The 17,436-nt window shown below is 50.4% G+C and overlaps 1 protein-coding gene across 2 annotated transcripts; it reads right to left on the bottom strand.

The window, feature by feature from the left end:
• Positions 1-6,135: 6,135 nt before the first annotated feature.
• On the bottom strand, positions 6,136-15,020 carry LOC102122160 (uncharacterized). Of its 2 annotated transcripts, none has more exons than XR_012415298.1 (6): positions 10,184-11,052; positions 9,839-9,916; positions 8,115-8,189; positions 7,600-7,692; positions 7,238-7,346; positions 6,136-6,531 (listed from the first exon to the last, which is right to left on the bottom strand). XR_012415298.1 is itself a non-coding variant. In XM_065548336.2 (6 exons), exons 1-6 carry the CDS (start codon positions 14,948-14,950, stop codon positions 9,740-9,742), a joined length of 1,356 nt encoding a protein of 451 aa, XP_065404408.1. In that variant the 5' UTR covers positions 14,951-15,020; the 3' UTR covers positions 9,608-9,739. The 2 variants fall into 2 exon arrangements, 1 of the variants encoding a protein (XP_065404408.1); XM_065548336.2 differs by lacking the exons at positions 6,136-6,531; positions 7,238-7,346; positions 7,600-7,692; positions 8,115-8,189 and adding exons at positions 11,425-11,512; positions 12,435-12,494; positions 13,114-13,233; positions 14,900-15,020 and having other exon boundaries at positions 9,608-9,916; positions 10,184-11,043.
• Positions 15,021-17,436: the final 2,416 nt, after the last annotated feature.

Below are 17,436 nucleotides of genomic sequence, written 5' to 3'. Positions count from 1 at the left end.
GGCACCCAGGTCTATGGTGAGGTGTGACATGTGAGATGTAAGGTTTGATGCCTGCTCCGACTCCAGTCTTGCTAACACACGCTAAACATTTGACAAATCATGACCTTACCTTGGGGAAAAGGGCAGTCTGGGAGAGCTCCTTCAAGGCAGGCTGGCTTCAGTGCAGTCCGGGGCATGACTGAGATAGGCTTATGTGGTGAGGAATTGGAGGATAACTGGGTAAAAAGCTGCCATGGGCAGAGGTGTAGTGTGGGTCGCATCGAGGATAGCCCCTGGCCAAAGCAGGGAACAGAGAATGAGGAAGAGCTCTGTGGGGAAGGTGGGGCGTAGGGTGGAGAACCTTCAAAGTCCGAAGAGTGTGACTTGTTGGGGTTCAATGCTGTAGGCAGTAGGGAGCCATGGAAGGCTCTTAGGTGGAGAAATGACAGCTGGACATTGGTGAGCAAGCCCTGTCTCCATGAGCAGCGTGGGTGGTCCTCTGAGCACACCAGGCACGAGTGTGCAGGGAGCTGGTGCAAATGCCTCTGTGTGCGGGCGAGCATCTGTGTTGTGACTCTGCCCACGCATGTGCTTCAGTGTGCCGAGTGGCTGCATGTCCCAGATCCATGCGGCACCTGCCAGCCGGTGAGGGTGCTGGGCACCTGCAGGTGGCAGAGAAGGCAGCGTATGCGTGTTTTTTGTGGGCATGTGTGTTAGTGTATGCATGCAGGCCGTGGGGCCTCACAGCATGTGTGTGCACACTCCAGCGTGTGCGTGTGTGTCCCCCACCCTCAGGCCTGCCCCACCCATGCATGTGACCTGCCATGTGATTTGATGTTGTCTTTCAGAATCACTATCGGTGTTCCCTGAGGAGCGTCAGCCTTGGTAGGTACATGCTTTGCTGCCTGCTGCATGAAAGGTCTGCCTGCCCTGCTGCCCCAGCTCCACACAGAGGGCACACCTGGGGACTCGGAGCCAGGCTCCCTGCCCCTCCCTTCTGGAGCTGCAGACTTGCTCTTTGCTCTTTCTGTCTTTGTGCTGCTGGCTGTCTCACTTCTCTCCCTGCGAGCCATGGGACTCAGTGTCACTGCTCCAGGTCTCCATGGCTGAGCCTGGGGGCTCTTAGAACAGGCTCCATGTCCAAGCTGGCAGATGTGGAGCCATCAGAGAGGACACAGAGCTCGTGGTTTATGGTGTAGGGGCTGGGAGCTTGGAGGGGGTTGTGTGTGGGGCTGGAATCTGAGGCGGTCAGAGGCCTAGGCACATCATCCTGGGCACGCTGTACCTGTCATGCAGTCTGGGTCATGCTGCCATGGCAGGTATCCAGCTCCCAGCCTGGGAGTGCTGAGAGCCAAATCCACTGCAGATTAAGGATGATAGTTAGGGTCCCACATCCTCTATCTGTCAGCAATCCAGTGGTGATCGAGGATAAAAGCCTGAGAGTACCATACACACGGTCATCCCACAACACACTTCACAGACCAGGCAAGGACACACAGCCCCCTTCCCTCCCTCCCAGGTACCATCATAGCTGCTCGTGTGGACTGAAGACAGGGTCCCTGGCCCCCGCTGAAGCACTACCGCCGACCAGCAGGCTCACTCACCTTGGCCTGTTGCTCCTAGGGGTCTCCTGTGCTATTCAGCCAAGGAGACCACAGTGCCTGCTGGCCCAGCCAAATCCTGCCTAGCGAGCCCACCTGCCTGTCCTGCCACGGACTCTCCCTCTTCTGCTTTTCCCATCATAAAGGGCCCAGCCTCACCTATGCAACCTGCAGCCCCCTGCCTACCAGTTGAGGCTCCCCTGTTAGACTTATGAGTCTATGTCTGTGGCATCAGGCTACCTGTCCTCCTTGCCTTCCCCAGGGTCCCTCAGAGGACCCTGAGCATTCTGCCCACCCAGAGGGGCCTCTGGTGCTCACTCCAGCTAGCCATCCCCTTATAGCTTCACCATTTTGTTTCAAGCAGTGTTCCTTCTCTATCAGGCCTGGTGGCTGTTGGGTGGGGCTCCCCAAGCAAGAGGTGGCCCTGGACCAGTGGGTTGGAAGACGGTGACCAGAGAAGAGGGAAGTCCTAGGGGGCTGGCATTGGTCTGAACTGTGGGTGGACTGCCTGGGTGCCATGAGAGAGGTCAGCATGTGTGGGGTGGGGAGGGCCGCCGCAGCCCCCGGGCACTTCCTATGAAGCTCTGGCTTCTCCCTCCATCTTCCTCCCCTTTCCCTTCCAGCCTCTCTTTTCCAGGAACCTTGCCATGCCCACACTTACACTCTCCCCTTCCCGGCCCTCTCACAGCTGCTACAGTGCACCCATGCTCTGTACTTGCCTCACCAGCTCTGGCTTTTCTCTAACCTGTTTCCTCTCTGCGTTCTCTCCAATGCCAGCTGATTGGGTCAGGCAAGTCCATCCTGTCCTGAGAGCTCCAGGTCCCACTTTGACTTCTGAAGTGATGAACAGATCCTCCTCTTCTCAGAGACCTCCTCTCCAAGCCTGCCTGGGTGGGTGTCCTGTGACTTGACAGTGGCTCCCGCAGCCCCAGAGCCAGCCCCCTTCATCTGTGACTTAGTCTGTTGTAGTGGTGAGCTGCCACATCCAGCTGTGACCGTTGCTGAAAACTTGTGCCCCCTCTGTGGTATGCCCCTGCCCTGTTCTATAAATAGCTATAAATACTCTCTCTCTCTCTCTCTCTCACTCACACACACACACACACACACACACACCACACACACACACACACGTGGCTGACTGCCTGGCCTCTAGCACTGGGAATCAGTCCTCGTGCTGTCCTTGTGGAGACTTGTGGCCCAACAAGAGGAAGCTGTCTCCTGACATTGCCCCTCGAAAGGGCACCACCTCCAGGGAGCCTCCCTGTCATGCCCGGCCTGTGGACAGCCAGCCCCCGCCATCCTTCCCGCCTTCTGGACAAGCATGGGGGTGCTGTGCGGGCAGCTCTGTGGACTGACAGTCTTCCAGTCCTACTGTCCCTCGGCTGAGACTCCAACTCATTTCTGGATGACAGAGAATGTGTCCTCTGCTGGCTGTGTTTTCTGTGGAGCTCAGGGGAGGGAAAAGTCCAAGCCATTTTTAGGATGCTTTTGGGAGCGGTGAAAAGGTCATACCCTTTCCAAGGGACTCTTTTCCTGGAAAGTCCCTGGAGCTTAGCTGGCTCTTATCCTGTGACGCCGGCTCTGGCCACTAGGGGGCAGGGCCGTGAACTCAGCCTGGGGGGAGCCTGCGGGGCAGCAGGCACTCTGGACAGACAGCCCACCTGGTGCAGACAGGAGAAGGAGGCAGGAGGATGGAATGGAAGACACCTGGGGTGGGTGAAAGTCAGTGCTGGTATCTGTCTTCCTGGCCACAGCTAGATCAGTCTTCTGAACCTGTTGGCCGTCAGGGCTGCACTGTGCCCATTAGGCGTCATGGCAGTCCCCGTGAAATCTACCAGGTGTCACCAGGCAGCATACAGGCAACAGGCCTGGGAGATTCCCAGCAGCCCAACTGGACATGCTCACACGCTCTGGGGCTCCTCCTTCAATGGGACAAACTGCAGGACCCACTGAGGGAAACGGGAACATACCAGGCTGAGCAGTATGGCTAAATCCATTTATTCCCAAATAAAAAACAAGAAAACAGGAGTCCCATCACTAGGGAGCCATGACTCCATCCCCGCCTCCTTCCTCACTCCTATGCTAGCAATAAATAAGTTTCCCAGCTGCAAATAACTATCAGAACCTCTTCTTCATATGCCAGCTGCAACCTCCACTAGGTACAATACATACAGAATGTTACACAGATACAGTATGTACATGGGGGAAGGGCGGGTCACCCCTAGCAGCCCGTGCCCTCGCCTGGTCTACAGTTAGCTCCACTGTCCCACCTCAGATGCCTCTCTGAGTAAGAAGATGGGAGCCCCCCTGAGGGAAAAGTAAGGAGGCCATCACACCTCCTCCAAACAAACCAACTCCATCAACCTCTGGCTCTTAAATAACAAACATCGTCATCCAGAAATGTAAAGACTTAGCCTTGGTCAAGGTGGTAAAGGGTCTGTTTTTCTCCCTCCATTAGACAGGGGTCTTGTGTTGCTACCTAATGGTAAAGGGGTGACTGGGAAGGGGTTGTAGGGACATAGTGTGGGCGAAGACTGCAGACCCACTTCCCCAGGCTTATGCTGACAGGGGCCTGCTTTTATTTATTTTTATTCCATGATCTTTTTTAAATCCAGTAACTTCTTTTTCATAACTTTTAAAAAAAAACTTTGCATAAAACTTTTTTTTAACTTTTTTTCACAACTTTTTTGCCACAACTTTTCCACCATATTTTTTATCCCGTAACTTTTTCATTCCACAACTTTTAATTCCTGTAACCTTTTTAGTTTATGTTCTTTTAATAAACACACTTACATAGTTACAATTTTGTGAGAATAAAAACTGATTATCTCATGCCAATGTTCCCGGCATTTGCACAGTCTCAATGCCTTTAATACTAGAATTTTCAAGACACACAAAATTTTAAGGCAAAAACAGCACCTTGCAAGAATTTCATAATTTATTACATTATAGTAGCATCACAGAAGCAGTCAAGAATGCCACGTTAGACAAAAGTCAGTATTTCTATTATACATTCTGTTTACAAGAAATCATAAGTTGGTAAAAGTAAGTCTAAGAAAACTTGGCAAATAAAGCTTTGGACTGGAACTGGCATTTCTTTCTCTACTTTTCCTTCCCCTAGATTCTTGGTTTTATACTACAGTGTTCATATTTTAAAATGTTTTAACTTATTTCAAGACATTAATACAGCAGTTACATTTTTGAATAGTTATTTGAAAGTGACTGTAAGATAAAGTTTTAGAGAAGCTATTATGGATGGGGTGATTTACATTTTCATGTTTTGTAGAAAGCAGCTTTGGTTTTAGAACTGAGTTTTTTCATTTTGGGAAAACCTATCAGGTTTAATCAAACACTTTAAAAATAATTTTCATATATTGCAGTCTTTCAATAGGCATTTTGATTCTTTACTTCCTACAGAAGTTCAAATTTATTCAGTTGAACTCACACTTTAAAATTCTATGTTTCTGCTGAACTCTAACCTTCTAATGTCGCCTTCTAAGCAAATTGAAAGCTGCCTTATACTGAATGAGGAAGAGAACAAATACTTGGCTGAATGAGGTATTGCAAATGACTGCATGCACTTAGAAGAAAGACTTAAGTTATTGTTATAGGATTTCCATCTTTTTAGCTTTTTCTTAAACTTATGACAAAATACCTACACAAAGAGTAGTATTTCAGGTAATATAGCACATTTATTTTTCAAACTGACATTCAGCTTAAATATGCCGGTATGTGGTTTAATCCATAGGTACCTGATGAACACATTATTGTCAGATAGGTTACAGATGCTAAACGCTATCTGAAGGTCATTCCTAGACATTCATATGTGTCAGGGTAAAAGTGAAGTGATTTGAACTATCAAAATACCTTTGAAATAATTTATCAATGTATTAGAAAAACCCAGTTTCAGAATGATAAAGAAAAACTGTTAGACCAAATAATTTGGCTAATTAACAGTGGTACAATCCCTTTTTAGGTTATCAAAAAGGAGTAATATCTTCAGGAGTCCAGAGCACATACAAATCCTAAGGGGAGTACCATAGTAACGCACTCATTCTTGGCTCCAAAACAAATGAAACGTATTCTATCCTGCACACATCTGCCAGAGCAGGCCACTTTCCTCCTTTGGGAGATTTAAAAATCTCCCCAAAATGTTATTACGCCCATCCCCAATACACAGAAAAAGGGAGAAAGGCTCTCTCCAGTGTTCCATCTTTAAACAACTGTAAATGTCACTACTCACAGTGGCACATTACAAACTAATAAACAGCGCACTTGAGGGCAAACCACATATTGAGCTAATGAAGAGCTCACTGTGATTAGGAGTCAATCAAGCATACTAGCAGAACATAGGCAAATTTTATCTGAATTCCGTAATGAATATACATGCTGCAATAACATTAAAAAATCATGGCAGCCTATTCCAAACCAGCAAGAACAGTTTTGTGCATATAGTGGGTCTTTGCGTGTTTGAACTCCCAACACATAGGGCAAACTCGATATGCGTGCTAATGACCTACAGTTATCAAATAAAAAGAAAAATGCTAAAGGATGCCATAGTGAACATGAGGGAAAGACCCACTCTTCTGTAATTTTTACAAATAAATTTAAACTAAGTTAGAAACACAAATAAACATGAGTGGCTCTAATATTCAAATGAAGTAAATGAATTGTGTAGGAGATTAACCCCTAAACTTTGTTTGTTTGTTTGTTTGTTTTTAAATTTCTTGACCAGCTCTTAGATGATGGTGATGTTTATCTGCCTGATCTCGGCACGGTGAAAAGAATGGCATGCAGGGGTTGCTGCGCAAGCCTCGGTGCTCCTGGAGAGTCCTGCGTTAGAGGAAGCAGCTGCACGATCTGCTGTGCCGTGGGGTTGTGGTGGGGAGAACCCTCTCTGGCCTCTCCTGGTGCAGGCTCCACGCTGTCAGTGAGGCTCAGCCACGAAGATCTTCAGACAGAGGGAGGAGGGGATCTGAGGTCAGTGCGAGCCTCCCCTGCTCCTGCCCGCCCACCCCGTCTGAGCGCTCTACCCACCACCCTGCTTGTCAGCACGCCCAAGCTAGTGCGGGATTGGGGTTCCTAGAGCGGGCTGACCAGCAGGGCTCTGGGCAGTGGTCAAGAATTTGTTGTGCCCCTCCTTGTGGTCGCCCACAAGCCACAACACCTGTCCCTGCAGCTCCAGCAGGTTCACCTGGAGGGAGGGGTGCTTAGCTGCCATGCCAGTGCCAGTGCCCAAATTCACCCTCACCCCTACTCCCACCCCCACAAAGATGTTGCACACTCTACTTGCATCTCCTGGTCCTGGGCCAGCCTGATGATGTCCTCCTGTCCCAGTGATGCATTTTGGCACTGCCCCCTGTCTGGTGTACTTTCCTGTGGGAGGACACAACTCAGAGGCTGGGGCCCCACTGACGGCCCTGCAGCTCCCCCTGCCGTACCCTGGCCTCCCGCTCACTTATGGTGTCTGTCCCAAGAGGTGGATGAATCGAAGCTCTAGTTTCTCCCCATGCTCCTTCAGGTCCACCTTGTCCTCCATAAAGTTGCTCTGGAGCCAAAATAATGGGGTCACATCTCAAGAACCACCTGCCTTGCCCCACCCACACCGTTCTTGGCCCCCTTCAGGGCTCGGTGGGTCTCCCCACACACAGACTCACCCCCAGTCCCTGGGGTCCTCTGGGATGAAGCCACTGGGTGAGCCAGGGGCTGGCAGCACACCCTTTGCTATTCCTGGGCACTGGCTCCAGCGTCGTTGAAAAATGCCACCTGAAGGCAAGAGGTGAGTATTCTTGTAGGGACATACACAGAACAACCGGGGCAGGGAGATGGAGCGCAGCCCCTTCCCTTGGGGCTCAGAGTGTGCACCTGTTGGTCACAGTGAAATGGTGTTTGACCACTGGCTCCCGGAAGGAGTGAAAATCCACAGAAATCAGAAGGCAGGGAAACCAAGAACACAAGGGGATCTGGGAGGGACCAGCGAGGAAGGTGACAAAGTAGGGGCAGGGAAAGTCAGGCTCACCTGACCTCCCGGCTCTCCCGGTCCTCTGGGATGTCCTGCATGGGCCGAGGTGCCTCCTCCTCCTCACTGTCCAGATGTCCTCCTCCATCTCTTCTAGGGAGTGGCCAGAGGGGTCCTCAGACAACCCAACAAGGGAAGTGGGGGCCCACCTCTGCCCCCACCCTCACTGTGTAGCCCTGAGCCAGCCCATTCCCAGAGGGGAATGAGCTGTTCTGTATTATTACTTTTAAGAACCAAGATCTTGCTATATTGCCAGGAACAGTCCCACTACCGATTGGTGCCAGAGTCCTGACCTGGTCCCTTTCTGACCTGGGCCAGTTCTCCCGTCTTTAGGCAACCCGATGGCCTCCTGCTCCCAGGAGGTCACCATATTGATACCAAACTTAGCGCGGACACCCGGTCGGCATAATGACCAGCTGTGTTAAAGGTGTCTTCCAACTCCTCAATCCTATGCTGCTAACAGTCCCCCTTTCCTCCTGGGGCTCTCGCCTCTTCCTCCGAGTGGTCTCCCGTACCTTCCCCAGGGAGAGCCATGAGGCTCAACCTGGCTTTAGCTGCTGTTTCTGCTGGCTGGTAGCTTCCAGGTGCTCCTAAGAGGCCAGCAAAGAGGGTGAGAAGGCACGGAGGTTGCCAGGTTGTCAGGTTGTCCCTCTTGTGGCCCTGTCCTCAGCAACTCCCTCCCCGGGGTCGCCTGCAACTTTTGGCGGGCCAGCTTAGCCACTGCTTTGCCCTGAGCTTCCTGCTGCTGCAGCTGGTCCAGGAGCTGGGTCTGCAGCAGTAACTGCCTGTGCAGCACCTCCCCCTCAGAGGTCAGCTGCTGCTAAGCGACCACATACTGCTGCAGATGACACAGGTACTGGTCTCCCTGCTGCTGCAGACTCTGAGCCTCTTGGCTCTTCAGCTCCACCTGCAGGATGATCCTGGGCATGAGGGCGTTTACTAGCTGGCTTCCAGATTCCTGGCCCATTAATAGGGTAGCAAGGGCACTGTGGTGCTCTGTGGCCTCCCCAGGCCCCGGACCCTTGCTCCAGGCCTCAGAGACTGCCTTCCTTGCCTAGAACCCCATGCGTCCTTCCCCAGCCTCAAATCTCACATCCTTTTCCCCACCATTTAAACTGTAGGCCACAGACTGGTGGAATAGCAAGGAGAGCCAATCACCATCTGCTAAGTGTACTACATGACTACTGTTTCCATGTGTTATCTCATTTAATCCTCAGCACCTCTGCAAGGAAAACGCTAACTTCCTTTTGAACTTAAGGAAACAGAGACATAGAGATGCAAGGTAGTTGAATGATAACCAGTGGAACTGAGGCCAGAATCCAGTTTGAATCTAAGGAGTCTTTTTGGTTTTTCCATTTGGTTTTGTTTTGAGACAGTGTCACTCTGTGTCCCAGGCTGGAGTGCAGTGGTGCAGTCTCAGCTCACTGCAAACTCCACCTCCTGGGCTCAAATGATTCTCATGTCTCAGCCTCCTGAGTAGCTGGGATTACAGGCATGCACCACCAGGCCTGGCTAATTATTATTATTATTTTTTGAAATTGTAGTAGAGATGAGGTTTTGCCATGTTGGCCAGGCTGGTCTCAAACTACTGATCTCAAGTGATTCTCCTGCCTCAGCCTCCCGAAGTGCTGGGATTACAGGCATGAGCCACCACACCCGACATTAGGAGCCTCTTTTTTTTTTTTTTTTTTTTTGAGACAGAGTCTCACTCTGTTGCCCAGGCTGGAGTGCAGTGGCCAGATCTCAGCTCACTGCAAACTCTGCCTCCCGGGTTTATGCCATTCTCCTGCCTAAGTTTCCCCAATAGCTGGGACTACAGGCACCTGCCACCTCACCTGGCTAGTTTTTTGTATTTTTTTAGCAGAGATGGGGATTCACTGTGTTAGCCAGGATGGTCTCAATCTCCTGACCTCGTGATCCGCCCATCTCGGCCTCCCAAAGTGCTGGGATTACAGGCTTGAGCCACCGCACCCGGCCAACTTCTTATACCACTGTCTCTTCCCCTGTGACTGGGGGGCTCCATGCCTCTAGCTGGGACGATGATATCCAGACCTGGGGGGAGCCCAGGGCTCCCCACCTCTAAAAGTCAGAGGGAAAGATGCAAGAAACAGTAATAGGACTGCCCTGGAGAGTGCTGGGGTCACCTGCCCCCAGGTTGCAGCTGCCTCTGGCCTGGCGCCTCCCTTCCCCAGAGGCTGGTGCCCGCCTCCCAGCCCTTCTTGGATGGGTCAGAGGTTACCGTGTCTTTCAGCTCGCCCAGCGTCTTCAGCTCCTTTACTTGAGGCTCCAACTGCAGTGCGCTCTTGTTCTCATTGTTCTGGACAGAGAGAAGCAATCATTGGCCACCCGCTATAGCTGAAGACCCCAGAACTTGGTGTCTGCCTGCCATGGCACCGGGAAGGGTGGAGGCAGGTTAGAAAAATCATCCCCTCTCTCCCACAGCCATCAGAGCAGGGCTCTGGCTCACAGGTGCCTTTAGAAGTACCATTTCATGTGAGGGCTACAATGCCCCATTTTACAGGTGGGGAAACAAAGGCCTGGAGGGCTAGGGAAGAGGGCAGGCTCCCCAGGTGGGGCAACCCACCGGCTCCTCGAAGCTACTGTGTGGCTCTGCCTGCTGCTCGTAGAGGGCTTCCCACCCCAGCTCCAGCATCCTCTCCAGCTCCCGCAGTGTCTCCTGCTCCCACAGCCTCTGATCCTGCTCCCGCAGCCTCTCCTGTTCCAGCAGCTCCTCCACTTGGTCCAGCAGCTGCTCCTCCTCCAGCAGCCTCTTCTGCTCCTCCTGTTGCCTGTCCCGTTCCAAAAGCTTCTCCACCTGCTCCAGCAGCCTCTCCTGCTCCCACAGTCTCTCATCCTGCTCCCGCAACCTCTCCTGTTCCAACAGTTCCTCCACCTGGTCCAGCAGCCTCCCCTGGTCCAGCAGCCTCTCCTGTTCCTCCTGCCACCTCTCCTGTTCCAATAGCTTCTCCACCTGCTCCAACAGCCTCTCCTGCTCTGGAAGCCTCTCCTCCTCCCGCAGCCTCTCATCGTGCTCCCGCAGCCTCTCCTCTTCCAGTAGCTTCTCTACCTGGTTCAGCAGCCTCTCATGCTCTAGCGGCTTCTCCTCCTCCTCCTCCCATCTCTCCTGTTCCAACAGCTTTTTCACCTCCTCCAGCAGCCTCTCCTGCTCTGGCAGCCACTCCTGCTCCCGTATCCTCTCATCCTGCTCATGTATCCTCTTCTCCTGCTCATGTATCCTCTCCTCCTGCTCACGTAGCCTCTCCTCCTGCTCACGTAGCCTCTCCTCCTGTCTCCTGTGCAGGAGACTCAACATCTGATTGTTTTCCACCTCAGCCTGGAGCTGTCTTCCCAGACTCTCCAGCTCCTTCCTTAGGTGTTTGGTCTCATCTTGTAGCTGCTCCACCTCAGAGGGCCCTCCTGGGGAATCTGGGGCCCGGGGTTCAGCTGAGAAAGGAAACAGACAATAAGGGTCTCTGGATTCTCAAAAAAAAAAAAAAAATCCTCCCATTGGTGCAGAGCTCCTCTTCTCAGGCTTCCCAAACTTGGCCTCACTGCTAAGGATTCCTCGCACCCAGATGGTAGCTAATCTTCCAAGCCACTTTCAATGGAGAGCACTGTGGGTGGCTGACAATGGGCACTCCTCCCTCTTTGCTGATGGGGACACCAAGGCTCAAGCAGATGGCAAGGCTTGCAGTCTCCTGGCACAGACCTCTCTCCCTCTGCCTCAAAGCCCTTCCATCCACCCACCTCCCTGGGGCATTCTAAGCCACCCCCACAGCCCTCTGATGCCGGTCCTGCTCCCAGGTCACGCCAGCCCCATCTTACCCCTCTGGTGTTTGAGATTGAACAAGCTCCTCCCAAGCTTCTGTACCCGATGTATCTCACGCTTCTTCTCCTCCTTCAATGTGCGAACCTGCCCAAAGCACAGGCGAAAGGGCCCTGGTGATAGGGGCTGAACCTCTAGAGACAGAGTTTGAGAAAGGCCCCCCGGTTCTGCCAGCTTGTGATTTAGAAAGGTGCGTTCATTCAACAAACATGTGCTGAGCACCTACAGGCCAGGTGTGGTTCTTCACAGCGGAGATAGAAGACAGAAAAGGACAGACAGGAGCCCTTGGCCCTGAGGTTTCCATTCTAGGGGCCTTTAAATCTCGGACTCCCAGAGCGAACAGAGACCTTTGACACTCTCTACCGCGTCCAGAAACACGAGCCCAAGGAGGAGAGAGGCTTGTCCAGACTCAAAAAGCAAATTAGGGACTGAGTCAGGGCAGAAATACAGGCCCCTGACAAACAGCGAAGCTAGTGCTTCCCTGAGAGGCAACAACCCCAGGGCATGTGTGGCAAGGAGTCGAGCAGGGGTGTCTGGAGAAGAGAGAGTCAGCAAAGAGGGCAGTGCAGAAGAGCCATGCTGCACGGTCTGTGCTCTGGGGTCCATCCAGGTGAGGCCTGGGTGCCCCAGCTCCCCATTTACCCTTGGCACCAGGGGCCCCTAGACCCTTTCTTCAGGGCCTCAAGGGGAAACGAGTCCAGGTTTGGCAGCGTGGAATCAGAGGACGCCACTGGACTCTTCCCAGTGAATGGATGTTTTCACTGGGTTGACTGATTATTGCGGAGCTTTGAGTCCGGGGCTCCTGCTAGTTCTTGGTACTGGCTCTGAGGTGCATGCAGAGAGGAGGAGTTGGAGGATTGCGGGGAGGGGTAGAGAGAACAATCATTAGAGCTGGGGAGGGGTGTGTCTGGGCTGTCTCAGCTGGGAGAGGGGCAACCAGCCCCTGCTGTGGGAGGAGGTTGGAGGGCTGGCCTGCGGGGTCACTGAACCTCGGCCCAGGGCCTCTTACCTGCAGATCTTTCAGGTTAGTAGATGACACAGGGCCCTCCCCATAGACACCTGTTGCTGACTACAAGAGATGACACTGCACATGGAGATGTTCTGTCCCCCTCAGTGTCTAAGCCCTCTGACTTCCTTTCTTCCCATCAACTGACAAAAGTTTCTTTTCTGCCTATCTTGGACCTTTTGTCCCATAACTCCTTTGTGCCAACTTCTCTCATGGTTTTTATCACCCCACCATCCCACCCTGGGGCGCTTTCAGTGACTCCTAAAGGGACAGCCTCATGGCAAGTGGCTCTTCTCATTGGTCTGGCTTCCTCTTGAGACTGGGAATGAGAAAAATCAAACAGCAATGACCATTTCGTGGGTGTCCTGGGTGTTTACAGCAGGCCATGTACTAAGGATTCACATAAAAGCAAGAATAAAAAATCTCATTTAAACTTCACAAATGGAAGTCAAAAAATCCCACCTCTATTATACAGATGTGAAAAGAGAAGCCTGAAGACCTCAAGCAACTTGCCCTAAATCATATCCTAATTAATCCCTAATCAATCATTAGCGGATGGAGAGGCAGGATTCAAACCCAGAATTCTTAACCAGTACCCAACAGTCCATCCAGAATCTTAACAATTATCCTCTACTGCCCCTTGGGCCCCCTGTCCCCAGGAGCCTGGCCAGCCAAGACTCACATCCCCAGGTGAGCGGTAACCACCAGAAGCGGCGGTGTCAGGGCTACTGCCATTGATTTTCTTTTTCCTGTTAGCTCCTGCTGGAATGCCAGGGCTCTTCCTCTGCCAATATTCTTTTAACTGTGGGAAAGAAGAGCAGTGACACTCATGAGAACTATCAGCCCCTACAGCCACACCCTCCTTCACAGTTTTGACAAAATACTCTTATACACCATCTGATTTAATGCCACCACCAACTGTACAAGGTGTTGTCACAATCCTTTAGTGACTGAGAGGGATATCATGGTTAGAAAAAAAAAAAAAAGAAAGAAAAAGACAATACTGGAACTTAAACTCAGTTTTCTGACTCCAAGGTCTGGGGTTTTGCCATGAATCAGCAGCTGTCAGGGACCAAAACCAGGGGCGGAGTTAGAACAGTAAACATGAAGCGGGCAGGAACTGTATGCCATGTGGTTTAGAGTCATACATCCTCACATGTCCGTTAGTGTGAAGAAGTGCACCAGTACCTCTCACACTTTCATATCAATGTGTCCTCATGACAGAAGGCAGCTTTTTTGTTAAATCTGGGAATTTTTCAGAAAGAGGACCACCCAAGCCTGATTTCAGAGAGAAGTCTGGTATATACTTCGAAACCTATGTGACTGTCATCCCTAAGGACATTAATGTTCGATCTGAAGAGAATCAAGGGAAAATGATGCTTCAGAAAGATGTCCCACATTCATCCTGTGGCACTCAAAGTACCCCAGGTTTGAGATGATATGAGCAAGATTCAAGCTGTCAGTTTAGTTTTCCAAGATCTACTCTACTGAAGATGAACTAATCTCACTTCAGAGACCACTGACTGAAGGGCCATCTGGTCCCAGAACTGTGGAGAACTCAGAAAAGAATGTTAAAGTCTCTCTGCAAAGTAGAAGCCTGGGAGAAAACCAAACCAAACCCGTTCTCCCATGGCCACCCAGAGATACTGTCAAGGTTTTGAGCACACAGGGGAAGTGCAGGCTTTTCCCACTGTCAGTGTCTCTGTGAGGGGAGTAAGGCGGCCTGAAACCTCTTGTTCCTGGGTCCCATAGTCCCCATTCCCCTTCCAACTGGAAATTTGTGCTGTGACCAGAGGAACAGGAAATGGGGTGAGAAAACTTAGGGAATGGGGTTGTAAGATGAAAGGCTGGTCTTACAGCAGTAATGACAGTTCCTAGGGGGACTGTGACATCACCACATTCCACTCCTCCCAGGGGAGGGGATCACATCAGCGAGATTCGATGCCCGAGTCACCACTCCATGATGGGGGAGGGAAACACAGGGTTCAGACCCAGGTCCTTGGAGACACCAGCCCAAGGAGCCCAGGGAGGTGGAGCTTGGGACAGCAGGAAGGGAGGGCAGAGTCTGCAGTAGGGAGTCCCGGGAGTCACCAGCCTAAAGTCACCCAGGGACGACTGGCGAAGGTGGGGCCTGGGGCTAGGGGACCCAGGTCCTGGGAGATGGAGGCCCAAAGAGCCCAGGGAGGTCGGGCTTGGGGCAGCAGGAGGTGAGGGCCGAGTATGGAGCGGGGAGCCCCAGAAGCCGCCCGCCAAAAGTCACCCTGGGCTAAAGATCGGCAAGGGAGGGACTGGGCTGCTTGCTGAAGGGGTGGAGCTGACTGACAAGAATTTGGTGGGGGGAGCCCAGAGTCGCTGGTGTTGGGGGTCCCATTCCGGTATGCCTCAGGAGTAGTTTGGACTCTGGCAATGGTCTTGTCGTCGGAGGGGATCTGTGACTGGGTTGGGGGCTATGACCTGGTGTGTTTTACCTTTTTCTTGGCTGCGGTGAATTTTCCCTGTCGTGTTTTTTCTGACATCATGGGGTTCGGAGGGAGGCAGGGGTGGGGTCACATCAGCGAAATCCCAGTGAGCACAGCTGAATGCCTCCAGTCACTTACCAGGCCGCTGTGCAACTGAACCAGAGGAGGTGTAACCAGGGCCCCACTAGAACTCAGAAGAGGGGCGTGGCCTTAATGCTCCAAGCCCATTGGTCAGTGAGAAAAATGAAAGGGAAAGGAGGTGTGGCCAGGCGGCAGGTATCCAGAGGGACCTGTGCCATCACAAGGAAAGCTGCCCATGCAGCTGCTGTTCCCGCCCACTCAGAGAGACTGGAGGGGCTGCCCACTCGGAGAGGGGAGGGGCTGGCTCTTGCTTTAAAAGCTTTCAAACTGTAAAAAATAAACTTAAAAAACTATACATGTGTATACTTTATATATATGTTTGTCTATGTGTGTGTATCTATGTTTTCCTCCAGAGCTGTCTTCATTACCCAGCTTCTATGCAAAGTCTATGATATTGGCCTATATTTTTCATCTCCAAATGGAGTACAAGAATTACCAGTATCACCTTCACTGCGATACAGACCCTAGAAAAATGGAAAATCCATAGTATGCTTGATGATTAATGAAGGAGACTATAGTACCAACATTCCAATAAGACAAAATAATCACAATGATTTCTCTTTTTTGGAAGAACATTTCTCTTATTCTCCTACATTATTAAGATTTTTTGTTTTTTAAATGAGAAACCTGTCTGATATCTTTAAAAACACAAAGCTTTTGGGCCGGGTGCGGTGGCTCACGCCTGTAATGCCATCACTTTGGGAGGCCGAGGTGGGTGGATCGTCTGCGGCAGGAGTTCAAGACCAACCTGGCCAACATGATGAAACCCTGTCTGTACTAAAAATACAAAAACTAGCCAGATGTGGTGGTGGGTGCCTGTAATCCCAGCTATTTGGGAGGCTGAGGCAGGAGAATTACTTGAACCCAGGAGACGAAGGTTGCAGTGAGCCAAGCTCATGCCACTGCACTTCAGCCTGGGCGACAGAGCAAGACTCCATCTCAAAAGATGTAAAACAAAATAAAATAAAATAAAATAAAATAAAATAAAATAAAATAAAATAGAAAATAAGGAAGAACACAGAGCTTTCAATTTAATAAGCACTTAAAGCTCTCTACTGGTTTAAGAGAAACACAAGTCCCGTTATTCTAGAATCACCTGGCCTCTCTAAGCCTTGCAAATGAAACTGAATTTCTCACTTGACACTGTGCTTTGCAATCATGAAAACCAATAATTATGTTATGTCACTGTGTACAATCTTTCATGATTTTCTCCATAACCTGTGTGCTTCTTATCCCAGAGCAAATTAAACTTTTTTCTAGAGTTCTACCATTTACAGTTAATAGACAAGAGTGATTCTCAAAATGTAGTCTATGCACTAGCAGCACCAGCAGCACCTGAGATCTTTTCATAAGTGCAAATCCTCAGGCCCCATCCTGGACCTGGTGAATCAGAAACTCTGGAGTAGGGCTCAGCAATCTGTGCTGCAGTAGTCTCTCCAGGTGTTCAAGAACCTCTGGCATACGGCAGGCAGAAAAATATGTTTCCTTCTGTAGGTCCAAAGCCAGATATACCATATGTTCTGCCTTGTTATGCAACAATGACATGCAATTAAAAGATATAAATCTCCTTCCCACTCCCACCCTCTATCCAATGTCTTTTATTTTTGTGAGTTCAATAAGAAAACAAGTGGCAATCAGAGATTTAGTCTAAAATATATATTTACAAGTGTCAGTTCTCATCCAGGCTGATCTCATACAAAACCATTGATATCCTTTTACATCTCAAGTTTTAAAAAAGTATCTTCACAATGTGAGACTCAGGCACACTAGCAGTTCTATCATAAAACACCAAGTAGATTGGAATGTCCAACCTTACTAGAGAAGAAAAGTGGAATCATTGGCTATATTTTCAAATTGCATTCAACAGGAAATTTAAGTTTTGAATTTTTTTTCACCTTCATACTTACAAGTTATTAGAATTAAACCAGAATACGCCATTCTTTCAAAGCCTCTAGCCAGGCAAAGTTTTACTGTATTATTTCTTGCTTTCAATGAATATAAAGCAGATTCCTGCTAGGCACATTTTGTATACCTGCAAGGATGCAGAACCAAAAAGTTCCATCTGTTCAACATTAAAACAAAAGTCCTGTATACCTTGGATGGTGAGTGCAATACTTCAGCATTAGCCCCAAAGCCTCAAATATGAAAAGATACCAAGAACACCACTAGCAATCAAAACTAAACTCTCGACCAGGAGCAGTAGTTCATGCCTGTAATCCCAGCACTTTAGCAAGCCAAGGTGGGAGGATTGCTTGAAGTCAGGAGTTCAAGACTAGCCTGGGCAGCATAGCGAATTCATGTCTCCACAAAAAGTTTTAAAAATTAGCTGGGCGTGGTGGCACAGAGCTGTAGTCCTAGCTACTTGGCAGGCTGAGGTGGGAAAATTGCTTGATCGCAGGAGTTCG

Source organism: Macaca fascicularis, chromosome 7 (genome assembly GCF_037993035.2).
Source record: "Macaca fascicularis isolate 582-1 chromosome 7, T2T-MFA8v1.1".
NCBI lineage: Eukaryota > Metazoa > Chordata > Mammalia > Primates > Cercopithecidae > Macaca > Macaca fascicularis.
This window is presented reverse-complemented; position numbering and strand designations above follow the sequence as displayed.